General features: G+C 41.2%; 1 protein-coding gene across 4 annotated transcripts in view; it reads left to right on the forward strand.

The window, feature by feature from the left end:
* Positions 1–21706, forward strand: part of CEP41 (centrosomal protein 41) — a 55417-nt gene extending 33711 nt beyond the window's left edge. For 3 of the 4 annotated variants that reach the window (XM_025471659.3, XM_025471660.3, XM_049093471.1), the window contains 8 exons: positions 4481–4542; positions 5745–5814; positions 11151–11295; positions 13065–13216; positions 13628–13695; positions 14784–14898; positions 15358–15573; positions 16258–21706. In XM_025471659.3, coding sequence (XP_025327444.1) covers positions 4481–4542; positions 5745–5814; positions 11151–11295; positions 13065–13216; positions 13628–13695; positions 14784–14898; positions 15358–15573; positions 16258–16406 — 977 coding nt within the window. In that variant the 3' untranslated portion in view covers positions 16407–21706. Of the gene's footprint in view, positions 1–2092; positions 2154–4480; positions 4543–5744; positions 5815–11150; positions 11296–13064; positions 13217–13627; positions 13696–14783; positions 14899–15357; positions 15574–16257 lie in introns of those variants that run through there. The other variant, XM_025471661.3, reaches the window with a different exon arrangement.
* Positions 21707–22212: the final 506 nt, after the last annotated feature.

Consider the following 22212-nt stretch of genomic DNA (forward strand, 5'->3'; position numbering starts at 1 on the left):
TGATCCCACAGGAGGTGTTAGTGTTGGAATGTAGAAAGAGCTCTCTCGTTAGGCAGCAAGCGGCCAGGCTTCTGGTTTCATTGTATTGCAGTCTCCACAGCCTTTTTCCAAGGTCATGATCTTTCCCATCTTCTTCGTTTTCTCTACGCCCAAGATAGGAATAATATCATCTCCTCTTTCATAACATCCTTTTGCGTATGAATTAGTTCGGTATTCATGAAAGACATCGAGGAGAGAAAACGAGCTTATTATTAAAGTGGTGCTATGCCTTCCAAATCCATTGCAGTCTGCTTTCCTTTGATTAAAAATCATATTTCATGCACATCCTTTTTACAAACTAATCTTCAAAGATATGCTACTAGTCACCGAATGCATTGCCTTTGCACAAAATCATAATTTTTCAACCTGTGTCCAAAATGGATGTATAGTATACACACCAATGCCAGAACTAAAGAAGTAGAAACATCCCTTTCCTAAAATGGATTTGTTCATATCCTCAGTAGAAGAATCTGGTGCCAGGGGAGTAGTTAGCTAATGGTAGTAGAGAGGCACTCTGGTGGTTCACAATTCAGGACTTCACTCTGGTAATCTACATCTTTTGGCAAGAGAATATCATAAACCCAGAATTCACCAGAACTTCTGTTTTTATAACACAGGCCTTTTAATTTAAATGATAATGTTTCTGCCTCTCTTGAATTGCTGCGGCATTGAGAAACCCCACCAGTAGTGTGGAACTCAGGAGCAGCTTTATGCTGTGTTAAGTTGTCATGTTCAGCTATAAGGGCTCATGTAATAGACATTTGTTTTTTCATGTGTAATGTCATGCTATCTTTTTCTTTTTCAATCTGATATATTAGATTTTATACTTTTATTATGTTTTACATTACGTTGAGTATATATATTTTAAGTATATATTGGCCATTTTAAACTATTTGAAAAAAAATCTCATCAACTCACCCATGCTTCACAGTTGTCGTCCTTAATTCATCCACAGCAGGTAAAATTCAGCTGGCTTGCTTCTGTTTGGGTTTGCCATCTCTGTTGCCTCCTATCCATTCGTAACTTACTGTAAGCTCACATGTCCACACCAAAATTTGTCCCCTAAAAATGTCCCATTCCACCCAGGTTGCTGAACCCTGTTTAAAACATTTCTTAAAAGCACAATGTGGTTTCTCTGATATCTAAACTTCAAATGGAGCTTGTTTCTACCACCCTCTCTCCCCTTGCCCCCCCAACCACCGTCACCAAATACCTCTAAAATAGAGTCCTTGAAAATGTTTGCTTCCCTCTTTAGATGCTTTGGACTTCCTTTTATTTATTTATTTTTATTTTTTTATTTTTTGGACTTCCTTTTAGCAAAACAGGAGGCTCTTCTCCTCTCACCTTGTTTCACACACTTTGTGCTGATTCCCTGACTAGAATTACTTCAGATTCGGGTTTGAGATCTACATTTTGGAAGATATTTCCTTCTTTTTGCCCACTTTCTATTGTAGATGTTCTTTCAGGTCAAAAGGGAGGAGAATATTGCCTTGTTTCATGTCACCCTACACCCGTCATTTTTCTCGGGTTACCTTAGATGCCATGTCTTTCTGTGAAATCACAAACCTTGTTCTGTTACTTCCTTTGATTTGTCTTCCACTGTGAGCCTAACTTCCCTTTGCTAACAGCATGTTTTAACAGAACCCTGAAAACGCAGCATTCCTCTGTAATCCGAATATTCTTTCTACTCTGTCTCGGGAAAATGGACACTCTGTGTCTATTGACTGCTCACAAAGCCTATTCTTGGCTTCTGGTGGTTAGATGACACTCGCTGGACCCAGTGTGAAGCATCCTAGATAGTTAGGTCTCTGTCCTTTCAGTAACTCGAGAGAGCCAGACTGAGACTCCAGACTCACCGGAGAAGCAAACCTTGATAACATATCTGAAACTAGGATTTTTTGTCTCCATCCCGGAGTTTGGGAGAAGCGACAGGAGCAGAAGCTCCATTCTTAAAGCTCTTTTCGCCCTTGCAAGGACAGACTGCCAGAGCTTTCCAAGTCCTCCTTTTTTATAAAATTTAAAACTTACTAGGAAAACGTCTAGTTTGATCTTTTATCTCTGAGTAATAATGTCAGAAAGTCCTAATGATGGCTGTCCTTCTAAACAAGAACCAGGTATGTAGAGTTCAGGCTCAAATGTGCGGTGGGATGTCTAGTGCCTAAGAAACGATCCTGGAAATGCCAATCACTAGAATATAGTAGAGCCTGTTTTTTCATTTGAGATCATTTCTGCTTAGTCAAAGGGGATTTGAACGTGTACATTTTGTAATGGGAATATGAAGAAGTGGAGAAGTACTTCAAACTCTGTAACTATACCAAAAGAGTATCAGTGGATAAAGGCCACAGTGCAAATTACTTGAAAGCTGTTGACTCTCTTTATGGGCTCATTTATTGCCATTGTGATTTACATAAATGACTTAGGTGGGAAGATTGGTGGCTCCTGAAAGGAGGTGGTAGTTATTCTGCTGCACTTTTGAAAGCTTCTGGTCAGCCTCCTGGGTTGGCATCCTGGCAGGTCTTAGAAACTCCTTTGCATCTAGGTTTGTTACTTTGTTTTATGCAGAAGAAGCTATTCTGAGAATTTTCTAGAAGTAATGGTAAGTTATTAGCCACGTTGCTCTCTCGGAGATGTCTGTAAACAGAGAAGCTTGAATTCATTGTAACAAAGAGACTTGCCAGATTGACAAAAGTCTAGTTTTTAAAGTACTGACTTTACTGACTGAGTGGTAAGGTGTTGGTCAACCAAGCTAACGTTATCCTCCAAAGAAAATTCATGGAAATGATTAGTAACACCAGGTAACTAATTTTAAATACCTTTAATCCCTTCCTTTGTTGCTAGGAGTCTTGGTTTATGTGACTTCTATGCTGTGAAGGCCATAGTAATTATCCACCTAACCTTTAGTAATTCGGAAATAATGAGGAAGTACTTAAGGAGTTATGGGCGCCAATATAAAAAATGTTGAAGGGAAATGAAGCGTAAGGGTGGGTGGGAGTTCGATGCTGAAAACTCTTTAGAATTGGCAATCACCTTCAGGAAATTTTAAGGAAGCTAACTTTTAGCATGCCTCCGTGGGACAGATATGAGGTCAAGTGAGATTGGCTGAATTTTAAAAGACCATTCATGTGATATGAAGAGCTGTTGACACAAACAGGCACAGAAGTACTGACATTTGAGTATTTCTCGGGACCGCCAGCTCAAGATAGAGCTGAATAAGTGTTGATGTTTCAAAAAATTTTTTTAAATTGTGGTTAAAAAAAAAACATAGGGGGATCCCTGGGTGGCGCGGCAGTTTGGCGCCTGCCTTTGGCCCAGGGCACGATCCTGGAGACCCGGGATCGAATCCCACGTCGGGCTCCCAGTGCATAGAGCTTGCTTCTCCCTCTGCCTGTGTCTCTGCCTCTCTCTCTCTCACTGTGTGCCAATCATAAATAAATTTTAAAAAAAAATTAAAAAAAAAACATAAAATTTACCATCTTCACCATTTTTTTAAAAAGATTTTATTTATTTATTCATGAGAGACAGAGAGAGAGAGAGAGAGAGAGAGAGAGAGAGAGAGAGAGGGGCAGAGACACGGGCAGAGGGAGAAGCAGGCTCCATGCAGGGAGCCCGATCCGGGTCCCCAGGATCACACCCTGGGCTGAAGGCGGCGCTAACCCGCTGAGTCACCCAGGCATCCCATCTTCACCATTTTTAAGTGTGACACTGCCGCACAATAAATCTCGGGAACTCTTTCATTTTGCAACACTGGGTGGATTTTTAACCAAAGTGGAGTTGCCGAGAAAGTGATAGAAAAGATTATCAGGACCAGGCTAAGTTTTGTGCCCAGCATGGTACCCCCGGGGCGGGGGTTGTCCTGTGTGTCTCCAGCATAATTTGTAACCTCAGGAACAGAACCGTTCTCCCTACAGGGCAGAGTTAGAATAATAGGGTGTGAATGTCTTACCAGCTGTTTGACCTGGGGCAACTGAGTTTCTCTGGGTCTCTGTCCTCATTTGCAAAACGCGGATGTTTATTCCCTGCTCTGTTCTGAAAAGGATTTGAAGTGGCTTACAAAAAATGCATGCAGCACAAAGGTGGGCAAAAGAAAGACAGCAGAGTAAAAGGGAAAAATGGTGACTGGATAGAATAAATGCGGGGAGTGAAGTCATTAAAATAAATGCAAGGGATAAAGTCACTAGTCAGAAAAGGACAGCTTGTAAATTCAGCTTTAGGCTTCCCACCAGCCAAAGCAAAGGGGGGTGGGGGGGAGGAATGAAGAGATGTTTAGAATGCCTGGCACACTTAATTTTGAGGATATTATGACGATCAAATAGGAGATAGTATAGATAAAAGCATATACATCATTGGAAATGACACCATCTAACTTGAGGACTGGAAAGAATGAGTACTCTAAGACAGAAAAACATTCCTAGAGAATTATTTGTCCCATCTTGCATTTCAGATTATAGATACAGAAAGGATGAGCTCTTCAAGAGACTAAAAGTTACAACCTTTGCCCAGCTGGTAAGTTATATTTCTAAATTCCAGGCAAGGTAATGTTTGCGGATGGGTTTCTTCGGAATTTTCACATTTCACCTGTAGGAGGACTGATGTATGGTGTGTGTGCTCATTCAAGGGTAATATGAACAGTCGTCTTCTTTTTTTTTTTTTTTAAGATTTTATTTATTCATGAGAGACACACACAGAGAGAGAGGCAGAGACATAGCAGAGGGAGAAGCAGACTCCCTGCGGGGAGCCCGATATGGGGACTTGATCCGGGACTCCAGGATCACGCCCTGGGCTGAAGGCTGGAGCTAAACCGCTAAGCCACCCAGGCGTCCCAAGAACAGTCTTCTTTGATAAGAACTTTATAAAGTGAGTGTCTGGGTGGCTCAGTAACTGAGTATCTGCCTTTGGCTCAGATCATGATCCCGGGGTCCTAGGATGAGTCCCACATTAGGCTCCCCACAGGGAACCTGGTTTTATAAAGTAAAATGTACATTCTACCTTTAAATCATCACACTTGTTTAATTTTTCCTTGCATGCTTTAATTTGATATTTAGAATCTAGAATTCTGGTCTCTGGATTATTTGGCCATGTTTCTCCATGAAACCAGGTGATTGCTCTTCCACAGCTGAGCTCTTTTCTGCCATAGGCCATTTTCTTACTTTGGGAAAGTCACTTTCTTCTTTCATTTGAAAATTACAGAAGAAGTATCTCTCTGGCCCTCAAACATGAGTTTCATTGATGTACCTCAAGGTGGATCTTGGATCTTAGGAAATGAACAGTGAAAAGTACTTATTTAAACACTGTGTGTAGGTATACAGCATTGTGATAAATATATTCATAATTACATTTATTTTTTCATTGCACGTGGAATTGTTGAGTCAATTCTGTCATTGTAAGTTTTGCATATTATGTTGAGACTGAAATATAGGTGATTGTCATTCACTTTTATTGTCCTAAATTATCCTTTTGGTCTTTTAAGTTTATCATGTGATGTTTTAAATGAATTTTTTTTTAAACCATCATCTGCAGCATAATTAACACTCCCAAAGTAAGGAGGCCTGAGATTTAGTCTCCAGTGGAGGACGCTGACAGTTCTTTAAACCAAGAGATCTTTGATGTTTGATGTTTCCTCGTCTTTTATAAAAGACAGAATTGCCTCTGTTTAAAGACAAACAAACATACACGCCATCTACACATTTCATTCTTTCTTCTATCAGGTCATCCAAGTTGCTTCCCTATCTGATCAAACACTGGAAGTGACAGCTGAAGAGATTCAAAGGCTAGAAGGTAATGAGAATTGAGGATGTGGGGCAAATAAGCGATTGACCATTTGACTGAAGTACTCACCCTGTCTGTCTTTGCTGTTGTGTTCACAGGGAATTGGGACTTTGATGGATCTATTTGTAATTAGATGGCTACTCTCTGAGAAATGCTATCTGGTGCTTTAATTGTTAATTCTTATTTCTTTTTCAAAAGCCATCTGGTTTTCTGGCTCTAACATTTGTAGTTTTAAATGTTTTTGATGTGTTTAATATACTAATTACTTCTTTTCCAACAAATATTTTTAGTGCCTTGGATATACACACAGGTCATAGTATGTAGTACTAAGAGACTACAAAGGTGAATGAATAATGCACAGCTCTGCTTACACAGAATTGGTAGCCCCGTGTGCACTCGTGCACACACATGTGTGTTGACTGAGGAAAATGATAACAGAAGCACAAAAATCACAAACGTGTCAGAAATTCATAATGGAGGACTGGAAAGAAGCTATCTTTTGTCAAATGTATATGCTAAACACTTCCCTCGAGTTTTCTTATTTAATCTTATGAAAAACTCTAGAAGAAAAGTACACCTTAGAGATGAGAAGCCCAGCCTCAGAGGTTAAATTACTTGCCCAAGGTGATACAGCCAGTAAGGAATGGCGCAGGATATAGATCTACGGGTGCCCAGTAACCACCAGAGTATTTACTGTAGGAGTTCTGAGGCTGGAAAGGTACTTTCCAGGCAGAAAACTGAGGTAGGCTTTCTTAAAGCTTTTATACTGGGGCATAAAAGAGGGTAGAATCTCTACAGGTGCAGGTTAAGGGTGAGGTTCTTGCAACCTGAGCAAAGGCATCTGGGAGAGAATGTAAAGGTCCAAGTGAGTTTGGGGAATACGTCACCCAGCCTGGTGGGCCATCTAGGGGAGGCCTGGGTGCTGGGATGGAGATGGAGCTAGGAAGGTAGGCTTCTAGCTCCAGCTTTCCTTCCTGAAACATTGAGCAAAAAAAATCTCTTAGTACTGTCGTGAAAAGAATTCACAGAGTTAAGGTCTTTATTTTATCCTGAGGTACTCAGCCATCAATGCGTGGCTCTTTACTGAAGGGACATGTGTTTTGTGAAGGTTGATATAGGCCAGGAATTTGACTTCTGATTTCGAGACAAGTTTCTCAGGAAGTCCAAACCCTGGTTTTGTGCGACTTAGCTGTCATTTCCCTGGGCTTGTTTTTGTTAGGGAGGATAAAGAGCATCTGACAAAGACAGGAATTTATCTTTGACAGATGCCTCTCACACAGCAGAGAAGTAAGGGCTCTTTGTAACAGAGATAATTGAGTCTCCTCATAGAACTACTCCCAATTTTAACCTGGTTATATAAGTACCTGGATTTGGTCCTTTAATTCATTGCAATTGCAGCACCAGAACATATGGGCACATGCAATTTTCTCTTCTGAGATGAATTTGCACAGCAAAATAGGCTCTTGTAAAGTAGGACACCATAATGTGTGAGTAATATTAGTGTTTTTCTAGTGCTCTACACAGAATAATAACTCACTCAGGAATGCCTGTGGAACAGATTGTATGCATAGTGGCTATTTTTGAAGGAATAAAAAAATCTCCTTTTGTAATGTGTATTGTTTTTTCCTGACTTAAAAGTGTATCTCTAGAAAATTAGAAAACTGCAAAAAATATATAAAGAAGAAAATTATAATAATAATCCCTGTTAACATTTTGCTCTGTGTTCCCCCAAATTCATACTCTTTGTGTATGCTTTTGAATTGTGCTGTTTCAAATTAACATTTTATCATGCAAACTATCCCATATCATTAAATGGACTTCACAAGCTGAATTGTGAAGGTTGTGTTGTCATATAATGCCTGTCCTTTGGATATACCATAATTTAATTATTCTCCTATTGGACATTACAGCTTTTTAAATTTTTCACGTCTATAAAACAATGCTGTAATGTAAATACATACACGTTTCTGTGCTTCTGATTATTCCCTGAAGATAAATTGCTGCAGATGGTCGAAGGGTGGAACCATTTTAAGATGCTCGATGCTGATTCCACATTATCTCCAGATTGGTTCTTCCTGTTTGCATTTCCAGAGAATAAATGAGAGGACCTGTTTCTCCCCATCCTAGCCAATGCTGAATAATTGTCATTTTTGCAAGTGTTTGCCAATTTGATAGATGAAAAGTGGTATCTAATAATTTTCTTTTGAATCTCTCTGATTATGAAATTGGGCTATGTGTATGTGTGTGTTTATTGGTCATACTTATTTTTTCTTCTGAGAACCTTACATGTCCTTCCCCATTTTTTTCTTATGGAACGTTCATCTTTACTGATTTATAAAAGTTCTGTGTATTAGGATATCCTTAAACAGTGGAAGCCAGTACAGCCTTGAAAGTAAATGAGAAAAAGCTTTACTTAATGATTTGGAACAGTTTTCAAGCTTTATCATTAAGTAAAAATAAAACAACAACAAAACAAAAAACCGGAGCAGTATGAATGGCATTCTCCTGATATGTAAAAAGGGAAGGAAATAAACTGTATGCAAAAGTCCATAGTTGTTTTATTTCTGGAAGGAGACAGAAATAAGTGAAGGTAGTTCCCTTGGGAGGGGAGGCCTAAGGGCCTACGGGTCTGCAGTGGTTTCCATATTAATGTTTTTATCTTTGCATTTTTACTGTGCATATGATCTTTTTTCAATTAAAGCACTAGTTAATTAAAAAAACCTCTTTCTAAATTAAGTATATTAACCTTTTCTCATGCATCTAGGTCATAGAGATTTTTCCTAATCTGTTACTCACCTTTTAATTTTCTTTGGGTTGGTTTCTGACATACACGAGGTTTGCATTTTTACATGATTAAATCTATTAGCCTTTCCTGTTGTGTTCTCTTTTATTGCCTTAGACCCATCAAATCCAAAATAAGATAAATTATTCACCTATATTTTCTTTTATTAGTTTGCTTGGTGGTTTTGTTGTTGTTGTTGTTCCCCCCCCCCATCAATCTACTTATTAATGTTTTGGTATATGATGTGAAGGGGTTTTATAAATTTGATTTTTCAAATCTAGATAGTTGGCACATTATCCCACCACCATTTATTTATTCAGTCACTCTCCCTTTACCCACTGGTTTATGATGTTACCTTTAATATATGTATTAGCTTTTTATATATATATTCTGGGATTTGTTTCTGTGTTGTCTTTTATATTCCATTGTTCTGGTTTATGGCCCAGCATTGTTTTTGATCATTTATCTTTGCAATATATGTTACTATTCGCTAAGGCATATTCTCCAAATTACCCACGTGTGTGTGTGTGTGTGTGTGTGTGTGTGTGTGTGTGTGTATAAAAAGTTTTTTTTTCCTTCTCATCTTTAAAATCCTTTTAAACTTTTCAAAAATCCCATTGGGGTTGTATTAAGGCTAAAAATGAAGTTTGGAAAGGATTAATATCCTTTCACTTTTAATCACCGAGTCAGGAATGTGAAGATATATCACTGTCTTCATTTGAGTTTTCTTTAATATCTCTTAGGTAAAAATTTTTATAAGACTTATAAAGGACTTAAATTTTTACAGGTCCTTTACATTTCTTAATAGGCTTATTTTTGAGGAGAGCATATCTTATATATTTGCAGTTGTTACTTAGATGAGATGCTCATCATGTTCCTTTCTAATTGGCGTATAGGAAAAGTAGTTTGCCTGTTAGTATTTCTTTTTTTATCTAACCACATACTTATTTCCCTTATTCTTATAGGATTCTCCTGAAGTTTCTAGGTATATCATATGCAAAATAAATGTTAGTATCCTCTTTAATAACTAGGTCTTTTATTTCTATTTCTTCTCTTACGGTACCAGTTAGAACAGCAAATTCTCAAAATTTTTTGGTACAGTCTCCCTCCACACTCCTAAAAATTATTGAGCACCTCAAAGAATTTTGGGTTATGTGCATTATATATCTATTAATACTTAGGGTATTAAAATTTTTAGCTGAGAACTTAAAAACATTTATTTACTATTTTATTTATACTAAATCCTTTGCAAACATAAATAACACTTTTATGCGAAATAGCTGTATTTCGAAAACAAAAAATTTTTTTACCAAGCATGGCATTGTTTTATATTGTTTTGTAAATCTTGGTGTCTGATTTAATAGCAGACAGCTGATTCTCATGGCTTCTGCAATCAATCTGTTGCAATATGCTCTTTGGGTTGAAGTACATGAAGAAAATCTGGCCTCACACAGACCTGTAGTTGAAAAAGGGATAATCTTTTAATAGCCCTTTCAGGTAATTTTTGGACACACCTCTCTGATACTACACCAAAACTTGACAATTTGTAGCTTCTTAAAGGTAACTTGTAACAGAATCTGAAACCATATCAATGCACGTTTCATACCTCTGTTAAATTAAGCCCACTGGTCTGTCTTCTACTTTGAATTAATCTTTTTACCCATGCGTGATTTTATAACATCATTCATCGATTACTTGGAAGAGATTGATTCACCAAGTTATGAAGATCTTCCAAACATTGACAAATTTCATTCATTACCCAGTATCAAAAAAATCATATTTGTTAATCTAACCACCTATCTTATCACAAAAGTCATTAAGTGCAAGGAAAGCAGTCAAGTTCCTGATGGCAGACACAGTTTCCAAAATTCTGATTTTTGTTCAAAATTGAATCATTACAATGATACCATCAGTTGTTTTCCTCGAAATGACAGTTCACTTAGATCATTTTTGAGAAAATGTCTGCCACATGCACAAGTCTAAGTAACTATAATTTTTCTGTCAGTTTTCTTTCCAAGTAAAAATGGTGTTCAGGGCAAAAGCAGGAATAATCACACTAATACTTTCCCTTGAGACATCAAGAGGTCTCTTGGTATGTAGCAGATTTGCTGGATGTGGACTCCCCATTTCATCACACAGAATATTAAAAAGATGTGTACTTAAAGATGAGATTTAATAGAATTATGATTATGGCTCCATCAGGGACTTTTAAAAATGTGACTGCTGTATTTATTAACCGAGCGCATTCATGTTGGTGAAAAATATGACGATCACTAATAAAACTTGGTGCCTCTGCCCTGATTATTGCTGCAGCGCTCACGGTTTTAGCCACCTTTACTTTTGTACAAAAGCACTTTTGTACTTTTGTAGTACAGATATCAGCACAGTAAAGAGACCTTGCAGGTTCCCCTGAAAGGGTCCCAGGGACTCCTGGGGTCTGCAGACTACATTTTGAGCACATTATCTGTTAGAACTTCTGGGACAATTTAATAATCCTGACTGTTGCACAAAGTGAATAAACTCTGAGGTCAAATTTACTTCTGTATCCACTTGCAAATCTTAGACAATGACTCTGCTACTTCAGAGCCGGATGGGGAAGTCGGTGCCAGGACCAATGGGAAAGGGAGCCCCGGGGAGCAGTCGCCAAGCCCCGTGCAGTTCATAACCAGTGCAGGAGCTGGAGATTCCAGTCGCTCGACCCTGCAGAGGTACGCTGATCAGATTTGTGTTCTCCCAGCATTTTACTTCATATGCATCTGGATACCAGTTTCAGTGATTTAATCACTCTAAAAACAGACTGGCAGTAGTCAAGTCCCACACTTTCACCCTGCCCCCCAGCCCTTCTATCTTCTCTTGATATAAATGCCACCATCTGAATCTTTTCACAGCATCTTAGTTAAGGTAAGAATACATTGATAGGAGAGCATTAATTTTCACTCCTTAACTCCATCCTTCTCAGCCTTCTGTATACAGGTTTGCTATTAGGACTTAGCTTTACAACCACTATCTTTTGATTCCCGCTCCCGCCCCCTTTTCTGTCTGCTGCAGCTTATAATTACCCTGTCTGGAATCAGAAGAAAAATAGAATGCCATACGCCATGCTCTGATATTGCACAGGTGCAAAAGAGCATGAAAGCAGCCTTCGGTGTCCGTTTTCAAACTGGTCGTGACTGGTCCTTTCTGCATAGACTATGATGCAAACTTTCTCACAGATATTAGGTGTTGATTATAAGATGGTGCTGATTTTCGGCACACAACTGTCCCTTCTACTGGCAAAACAGTTGTACCAGAGAAACTGGGTCTGCAGAGAAAGAATTGCTATCATCAGTACCACTATTTCTTTTATAACTACTTGATGCAAAGACTCTAAAATTGGAATTAGCAACACAGATCAACAAGACTTCCATTAAGGTTGCAGTTTCACAGGACACCTGGGTGGCTCAGTGGTTGAGCACCTGCCTTCAGCCCAGGGCGTGATCCCGGAGTCCCAGGATCGAGTCCCACATTGGGCTCCCTGCATGGAGCCTGCTTCTCTCTCTGCCTGTGTCTCTGCCTCTCTCTGTGTGTCTCTCATGAGTAAATAAATAAAATCTTAAAAAAAAAAAAAAAAAGATGCAGTTTCATAGGAAGTAGATTTTCTTCTCCTTTGGTTCAATAAAATATGCACTTTATGGCATCTTTCAGGTTTAAATGCAGAATTGGATTTGCAGTGCTGGGTGTGGAGCCATTGGTGCCCACCAGTGTGTGGTCTGGCACACATGTCTTCCTATTTGCCTGGGAAAGGCATCTTCTTCCTATTCCAATCCAGATATTTCACTATTTGCCATTTTGTTCATAACACCCACTCCTTCATTTCATTATATGAATGCCACCAAATCTAAAAGCCTCTTCAACCTCCACACTGTAACCTATAAACTGGGAGTAAGTACAGATAACCATTGAAAACATTAAGGTTCAAAGTACGGATAGGTAGCTGTGTAAGTATATGAGACACATCAAAACATTGTCATCGTTTTATGTTACATAATGTATATAGGAAGTCTTCATTTTTCTTGTCCTGTCACCCTTACTCTTTCCCCTTCTGCTCTGCTTTCTTACACGCCTTACAATTCCATTAGATTAACTGTTGGCCTCTTTCTTTTGCTGAATGCTGTCCTTTTTGCTGGAGGTGGCATGTGTCCTACAGTTTCTGCCCCTCAGCCATGTTAATGACCTAACATTCTCTGAAGGTGAGTATGGATGGACACGTGGGTCCCTTCTTTGGGGTCCAGTGTGATAGAATAGAAATCCATACGGTCCTGCAACAGTCGAGCATTCAGAGGCAGAACTGAGACACCATATACATTTTCCTTTGAAGTGTCCTCTGAAAAGACACTGAGCACTCTCTGGCTATTCTGAAGAAGCACATTTGACCTTGAAGACACTCAGCCCTAACTAGTTTCTGCCGATCTACTTTTCATCTCCTTTTCACTTGCAGCGTCATCAGTGGTGTTGGGGAACTGGATCTAGACAAAGGGCTAGTGAAGAAAGCAGAGCCCAACACCAAAGACAAACCTTATCCCGACTGCCCCTTCCTGCTACTAGATGTGCGAGACAGAGATTCTTACCAGCAGTGCCACATTATTGGAGGTAAGAGAGAGAAGGCGTTCTAGTGTCTCACTGCCAAGAACAGAGCCCGTTCTGGAGTCCAGGCAGGCTTGAGCCACATCCCAGAGTCAGCAGTTAAGGACATTTTATGTTAGCCGGATGCATCGTGGGAACCTGGAAGTTGGCTCTACAGAAATGCTCTCAAAGAGGGTGGCGACATTCTCAGGTGGCTCTGGGGCCCAGTGCTAATAAATGTCAGAAATGATGACATGAAGCTTCATATTTTGTTCATAGCATCCCGTTTCTTTTCTCTCCAAAAAGTATTTAGGTTTATGGTGCATTGATTTTGCAAATATGTTTCTTTGAACTCTTAGACTTTAAACCATTCAGGAATTTGGAGCCAAGTTGTACTGAGAGCTACCAACTTCCTAAGCTTTTTTCTTCTCTTTGCAGCTTACACTTATCCAATTGCAACTCTGTCTAGAACAATGAACCCTTATTCAAATGACATTCTTGAATATGTATCCTTTGTTGCATTTTAAGGAGTTGGGTCGTTTGAGGACCTGAAGAGTCAAACTTATCATGAATCATGCTCCTAAGGAAAAAACCTCTCTAAAGGACCTTTGCTATTAATTAGCTCACTTAGCATATTTTAAAATTTGGATTCTCAGCTATTGCTGAGTATCCTGGCCATCCTGGCAGATGCTTCCAAGCCATCCTGCAGTGGGCCAAAAAACATTAGGTTAAAGGCTGTGATCTGTTGAGAGTTAGTTCTAAGACTTTTTTTTCTCTCCAGAAAGCTTTCCCAAGTAAGACCTAAGAAGTAAATTTTTGTACTTCTGTTGTAAGTATTTTCCTTCTTAAAATTTTACTTTTTTTCCTCCTAAAAATTACACAAATGGAAAATAATTTAAGCACTGGAAAACAGAAAAAAGATTGATAATCACACAATTGAACAACTCCAATTATGTTTTTCGCATATTTTATTTCCGATTGTCTTCTATGTGTTCTTTTTAACAAAGTGGAAATCATACTGTATATATAATTTAGCATTTTGACTTTTCCTCAGTACAACATATTTCCCCATGCTAACACAAGCTCTTTGTAAACCCCTTTTTTGATGTAGTGCATTCTCTTATCTTACTATATACCACATTGATTTACTAAACTCTTCCTCTCTAATGGGCTTTTAGGTGGTTCTCCCCTTTTTACCATCATAAATAAGGCTGCAGTGGAGACGTGGGACAAACAAGTTTTCTATCTCCTCACCTGTGAAATGGAGATTGTAATACCTTTCAGGGTCCTAAGAATCAAAGAGCTCAAGTGTATAAACTGTGGAACTAGTGCCATCGTGGACCATGATGATATTAGTTTATAAAAAAACAAAAACAAACAAAACCCCACCAACTCCTGTGGTTTCCATGACAGGAAAAAAATCCAGTAACTGCTGATGTGCTGGGTAAGGAGTGGGGTTGTCCCATCCTCTCTGAACTCAGGAAGGTGAACCTTGACATTTCTTTGTTCCATGGGGCGAAGGGGCGGGGGGGGGGGGGGGGGGGGCGGGTCTCACAGTTCAATGTGGTCCAACCTTAACTCATGTAACTCTTAGAAAAATGCCCACGGCAAGGTCATCATTCTGTATGATGACGACGAGAGGCTGGCCAGCCAGGCGGCCACCACCATGTGTGAGCGGGGATTTGAAAACCTCTTCATGCTTTCTGGAGGTGAGTGGGCTGTATTCTGCTCAGGACAGATATTTGGGCTCACAATCCTTCAACCCCCTCCCCTATCACCCTTTTCCTGTCCACGCTCAGATTTTAGAATTCTGGAAAGAGTGAAAACCATGCTGGCTGCAAGGGGTCAGGAGTTATGTGAAACTTCCGTTAGCTCCAACAGCACATGTTTTTAATTCCTAAAATAATGCTGTTGCTTTAGGGCTCTGTGAGAAAGCTGTAATGCCGAAGAGTGGAGCAAAAGGATTTCTGGTGGAATTCTCAGAATCCCGCTTAACCACTGACATGTTCTGGTGTAATTTGCTTAATGGTGAAGCAGTTAAGATTTCATGTCCTTGCGTTGGCTTGGACCCGAAGACCAAAGATGAGGAGACATGCAGCTTCCTTTCCAGGTCTTGCCTTAGCCTCACCATGTTAATGCTGCTTTTTCTGATCCTCTTCCACACCTAGGTCTAAAAGTCTTAGCTCAGAAATTCCCAGAAGGACTGATTACGGGTTCCCTGCCAGCATCTTGCCAGCAGGCCCTTCCTCCTGGCTCTGCCCGGAAACGATCCAGCCCCAAAGTGCCGCCCCCACCAGCTGAGAACAAGTGGAGATTTACTCCAGAAGACTTAAAAAAGATAGAATATTACCTGGAAGAGGATCAGGGTCCTACGGACAATCCTAGTAAGATATTTTGACCTTTAGAGATAATGTTTTCTGTAGTGGAGATTTGCAGCTTTGACTATCACCTCATCATGTGAAAAGTTTGATCTCTTATATTCAGGTTCTTAAAATATTTGCAGGGGGAGGGGCAGTGTGCAGGTGCTGTGTGGGGAGAGGTGGAAGCCGACGTGGTGACCCCAGGTTGTGGGAAGAATTAGATGTTGCACATAGAGAAGGAGAAAGGATTTATCAGTCAGATAACGTGTATTTCAGGCAGAGTTGAGCTAAACTGAGGCGCCCAGATTCCCTCTCCGATGAGTTTTGTTTCCCCTCTGCGGCTTCTGGGCACCTTGAAACCCCACCCAGAGTTCCCTTGGGCACACCACTTTCCTTTCTCTTTCCCCTAATCCCTCCTGTAACCGGCTCCAAGAAGGAATGAAGGCCAGGCCAGGTTGGTTGGGGATAACCGAGAGGGAGGGAAAAAAAAAAAGCTCTCTAGGCTTCCTTTCATCCATGCACATTCCCCACCTTCAAGTTAATCTCAAGGATGAAGAGTAGGTTTTAGCCTAAAGTAGACGCTGAATAGGACTTCATTATCTTAAAAGTGGTTGTACCCTAAGACTTCATTAGCTTAAAAGTATACTTGGCAGGTTGTGCCTAGAGTCACTCTTGCAGCTCTACGCCTCGCTTTCTTGCTCCCTTCAGGCCGGCTGAGCCAAGCTAACGCCTCCGGAAGAGACTCCAAGGCTCCAGGCACCCGCAGCGGTCAGACCCTCCCGGCTGGGGGCCCTGGCGGCCCCCCGAATGCCCGTTCGCTCAGCAGTGGCCACCTGCAAGGCAAACCCTGGAAGTAAAGACTTTGTCTGTCTTAGATGAATAAATACTTTTCTTCTCCTTTCGGAATCCCTGAGCAGTTCCCAAGTTGGTCATTTTCAGAAACTGCTGCAGAGGACAGACCACGCACGCCATGTGTGACAGGCCCTCCTCCCTCTGCCCAGGTCCAGCTCCTTTCCTGAATCCAGCTCGCAAGGAGTTTTACAAAAACCAGAGGCATGACAGGCTCTAGTGTCCTCCTTGTTGTTTACAGAATATTTAAGTTCTGAAACTGAGTAGGAAAAAAAGAGTCTAATTTTTTAGGCCTTTCTTTTAAAATAAGGTCCAGCCTGTATTGGTTGATGTCCAGCATTGTTTTATACATTCTTCATTCACATCTTGTGCATTCTTCCCAACCAGTTCTTTTTCACTCACTGTTCTGGGTTTCATGAAGGTTCTGTGAGGCTGGTGCCTGGAGTGTTGCTCAGTGTTCAGGTTTGGTTGAGCGACTCTCACCCTCCTCGAGTGTTCCTCCTCCCCGGATGTTTTCCTGAACCAGCACCCTGACGATGTGTGCTCAGCTGCCTTCACACGGGGCATGAGGGCCCCTCCCAGGAAAGCCCGTCCACTGTATGGGGCTGTGAAGGGCCGGGAAGCCCTCCCCCTTCCCCCTCCCCCCACCCCGCTGCCCTCCTCCCCCCCACACCTGCCCCTCGTCTGCTGTCAGTTCATTGGTGGTAAACTTCCATTCCGGCTTTGGTCGGTCCATCCTAGATGGATCGGAATTACGGCCACTTGAAAACATAGCTTCAGTTGGGCAGCGGCAGGCCCACAAGGTGAGGACGTGTCCCGGTCCTCCATCAGGGCTGACAGTCCCTTTGAGCCCCAGCTTAAAAATACAGTATTAGTCTAATTGAGTAATTAGTGCAATTTCCTGCTTACTTTTCATTCTCATGACTGAGCTGTGATTAGGAGGTTGTGATTATAGATTCTGGTTTAGGCCAGAATTTTGAATCAGCATTAATTGAATTGCTAGGTGACTGACATTCATTCCATTTAATTGGGGGGAACAAAAGACCGCAGGTAAGGATGAGGGACTCCGAAATGATCAGGCAAAGGGAAAGAGCCTTGTTAATTTTTATGGTCTGTGATCTGTAGCTGTGATAAGGGACCAAGGAATAAATTGCGCCCTTTGTCATGGCAACCAGCTTCTGAAAAGCCAACTGAAAATTGCCTATCCTTAGGTGGTTCCTGCTGCCGGGTAAGATTTGCCTTAACAGGACTATTTTTCTCTCCACCAAAAAAAAAGAAAAGAAAAAGTACTGCAGTATTTCTAGCGTGGGGGGCTGTGTTTGTAAGAGAAATAAAGGTAATAAATATCTCGTAGAGACATATGGAAAAATAACTTTCAGATTCAGCCCAGTCCTGTTTTAGTGTGTTTATTCTTCTCTACTTGATTTCCAAAGCACAACATATTCCGATGCTTTAGAAATCAAACAAACCAGGGACATTGTTCAGATGTCAAGCCGTGCCCAATTTTCCACAAGATTCAAGAATCTTGTATAAAATGCAGCCAACGTACACATAGCTTTAATGAGGAGCCTGTCATGTTTCCCCATAAATTTATTGCCTGAGACTTAGTTCAGCCTTTTGCTAATGCCAGAATGCTCTGGCTTTTTATTTTCTTTACGGCATAGATTTTAAAAAATGCAAATTTTTCCACACTCCACTTTCTCCTGGCATGGACAAGATTTTCAGCCATTTATGACGCATATACATTTCTCTCTGTAACAAAGTTCTGTTTATGCCATTTTAAAGTTGACTAGTCAGGAGTTTAGATTTCCCCCCCTCAATTCTACTTTGAAAACAATGGTAGTTCCCCCTTTGTTCCTCCTCTGCATTCCGATCACCAAACCCCCTTAGAGTGTTAGAACCTACTGTATATATGTGGAAGTCACTGTAGCCAAACCTCTTAGAATCGCTGTGCATTTAGCTGAGACATCTGGCGGGTTGAATATATTTATGTGTGTTTCTCCATAGTGCTTTGCCTGTTGGTAAGGATTTTAAATAGCTACCCCTCAAAGACCTGTTCTGATTCTCCTCTTTCTGTGTTAAGTGTCCACTTGCAGATAGTTTTTGCATGGTTAGGTTATTGCTTCGAACATTCTGCTTTACTAGCTTCTTCATTAGATTAACTGACATGTATTATTTAAGTGATCAGTGTTACTCTGTGCAATTATGGATGTCGAAGATTAAAGGACATAGTTATTAACTTGTTGTTTGCTTTTAATATGCCAAGATTTGCAGACTTCTCTCTTCCTCTCTGTTGAGATGGTTTGGGGGAGCCGCGAGCCTGAGGTGATTTGAGAGCATACCTCTTTTAACTGCATCTCCCAAGAAGGCACATATTCTTTGTATAAAGAAAATCAGGACATCATTCCAGCTAGGGTAGGAGACGTTAGCCCTCTACACAGAAGGCCTGGGTTTCTCCTCCTGCTCAGGCAGGGACTGATTGTCCCTTAAGCACATCACAGCAGGAGTCAGTGTTCCAGGGATTGATGGGCTGCCCTTGCCTGGGAACTTGTGAAACTCCCCCTGCCCCCCCCACTCACGATGGTAGGTGCTTTAATGATGTACAGCTGCAGCTCCACCTAAGCATTGATGGCCAATGTCTAAATAATACGTTCCGTGCTTTAAAGGTGTGTGTATTTCAGGAAAGGAAAAAAGGCAAGGAAGTAAGAAAAGGAGTGAGGGATGGGGAGGGGAAGCTACATTACTCATTCGAAAATAAAAAGCACATCTTGGGCTGTAATAATGCCAGGTTTAATCTACTGAAAGGCGGAATGATGCAAATGGCCTCAAAGTAATTTTATATTTTACCTTTAGTAGAAAAACCAGAATCAAGGCAGTCATATTGGACTTGGCGTAAATCAGAATTATAAGAGAACAAGTAGTGTTCATTAGCTGCTGAGGGATCTTTCCCTGTGGTGCTATCGAGATTATATACAAATTATTATTTTTTTAAGATTTTTTATTTATTCATTCATGAGAGACACAGAGAGAGAGAGAGAGAGGCAGAGACACAGGCAGAGGGAGAAGCAGGCTCCATGCAGGGAGCCCGATGTGGGACTTGATTCCAGGACTCCAGGATCATGCCCTGGGCTGAAGGCAAGCTCTAAACCACTAAGCCACCCAGGCGTCCCTATACAAAAATTCTTAAGACTCTAGGCCACTCACCAAGAAAACAGAACAAAACAAAAACCTTCTTTTCCCTAATTCCCTAGTGGAATATCAGTGAAATCAGAGTCCTAGGCTAGGAAGAAAGATGTAGGTAATTTTTCTTGTGTTGGTTTTGGTTTCTGTCATGTTACATATCGGTTATAGATTCTGTCTTTATGTTATCCGACATTTGGCAAGGGGCAGGATAATTAATTTCTGTCCACCTAGATTTACATCCACAACTCCTTCCTTGCCCTACCCCCATGATTATCATAGAGAGCCTTTCTTTCCCTGGTTGCAGAATGCTGTCAGTGTCTTTCCTATGCGTTCAGATTCTTCACAATTCTTTCAAAGATATGGTTCCCATAATTATTTTCCCTCCTCCTCCTCCTCCTCCTCCTCCTCCTCCTCCTCCTCCTCCTCCTCCTCCTCCTCCTCCTCCTCCTCCTTCTTCTTCTTCTTCTTCTTCTTCTTCTTCTTCTTCTTCTTCTTTTTTTACAAGAAACATCAGACACATAGATAATAAATAATTCATCAGTTTATGCAGGCATGATGATAGCTTATATGCAGTTCAATTAATTTTTTGCTTAACAAATATGTTATTTCCTATACTGTGCTTCCAGAGTGTTCAGAATACATTTGGATAGTAATACTTACCTAAAATTGTGGTAATTATTGACATTGTTATTGTGGTGTCCTTAAATTGATACATAAATCAGTTATAGCATGGAAAATATAATGGTGGAAATTTGTTGGCATTGCATTCTGACAAAACAGGAAACAGTGCATGATTTTATGTGTGTTTACAAAACTGTGTTTGTCACACTGCGATCCCCTTAAAAAGTCTCACTCTCTGAAGCTGATCTGCCTTTGTTCTGAATGCAGAAGCAAACTCTCTTCGCCTGTGTAACATCTTGGAGCATCTGGTAAAACGCATGGTAAATAGAGGACACTTATTAAATAGGCCACTATTGACTTATGGACTGCCTTTTTCAAAGGATGCAAATATGTCTTCTATTCGTCATTATTTTGACTATAAGCTCCCAGAGGGTGAAAATCACCAGCGATATGACAGTGACCTTTAGTAAGTGGGTGTGAATAAATGAATTGAACCTGTCAAGACTGAAATCGGGGATGTAGGGCCATTATGGTGGCCACTCAATGCTGGCCTGCCATCCCGGAGACCCAGAGAGCTCGTTATCTTTTGTCCCCATGTACATCCTTTGCTTTTGTAGGAGAGGCATTCACAAGCTGGAGATTTTTAGATTACCCACTGCAGGGGGCACCCTAGGAGCTGTTAGGGGTATTATTATTACCCTGGCTGTCTACAGTCAGCCAGGCCTATTTTCATGCCCCCTCACCCCACCCCCTGGCTGAAAGTAGCCTTCAGAATTCATCAGACACAGGTTGCACACCGTCCCCATCTGAAAGCAGGTTCTTTTTCTCTTTTGTTTCAAATCTTGAAGCTTTCCGGATAATAATCCTAGCAAACGCGTGGAGAGCTTACTCTGTGTTAGGCAGTGTTCCTAGACTCTTCCATATGTGTTTTGACTCATTCGGTTCTCACAACAGTCCCATGAGGTGGGTGCCCCATTTTCAGGTGACGTGGCTGAGGAGCAGGTGGAAATTAAGCAAGTCGCCTGGAGCCCGAGCCTCTGAGCTAACAGGTGAGAAGCCAGGAGCCAGCCTGCAAGCTGTGGCTTCCCAGCCAGTTGGTTGGGCCACTGGACGCCCTGCTTCCCTCAGCCTTGCCCTCCCTCGGTGACGCCCCCGCAACTCACCAACGTGAATGTAACCTTCCCCTGGGTGTCATCTTCCCTTCCCTCCTTGTCACCTGAGCTCCCACCACAAGCCATCCTCCTCGGCCAGCGCAAAAGGCAACAGGAAGTCAGAGACAGCACGTCTGCTCCCAGGAGCATGTCCTTTCCACAAATCCACCGTCGGTGTCCAGGGACCCGTCTCGAGGACAGATGCACCAGGGTCTCTGAGATCTGTTGCATGTCGAAATGAACACTCATGAGGCCTCACTTAAGGAGTTCCAAACTTCTAACCTGACTGTTGGAGAAGAAATGGGCTGCTTCCATAGATCAAACTATTCAGTTAATAAACCATATTGCTATGATTTGTGTCTGATCTTTTCTTTCCTCTTTGGTGACATCTCTGATTTAGGCTGAGACAGAAGTTGGGTGAATTGGCTCCTGGCCACAGGCCTGGGTCTCGTGGGAGGAAGCAGGGGCCAACCTCCGTCTCTGGCTGTGTTCACTGAGCGCTTGTTCCCCTGAACGCTTCTGAAAATGTAGCAGAATGACACTACTGCGGTTGCGCAGGAGACTTCTAATTTTCTTCGTTTGCGTTTGGCAATCAACATTTGGCAGTCTCGGTCTCTGGGTTTGTTAGGTGATGCTCACAATTTGAGTTGCCAAATTAATGCAGATCCTGAAAGCTTTAGGGGGAAATTCATGACCTTTTGACAGTTTTCCAGATTTGACGCGTACTCTGTGCCTCCTGCTCAGAGTTCTTCCTTCACGTGGCCAACTTGAACATTACGGTTGATTGTATCAGTTTACCATAAGTAGTATCTTGAGCTGAGTATGTTCGCAGAATGATGTTTCTGTCCTTAGAGCAAGA

This window comes from Canis lupus, chromosome 14 (assembly GCF_003254725.2).
Source record: "Canis lupus dingo isolate Sandy chromosome 14, ASM325472v2, whole genome shotgun sequence".
NCBI classification, from domain to species: Eukaryota; Metazoa; Chordata; class Mammalia; order Carnivora; family Canidae; genus Canis; species Canis lupus.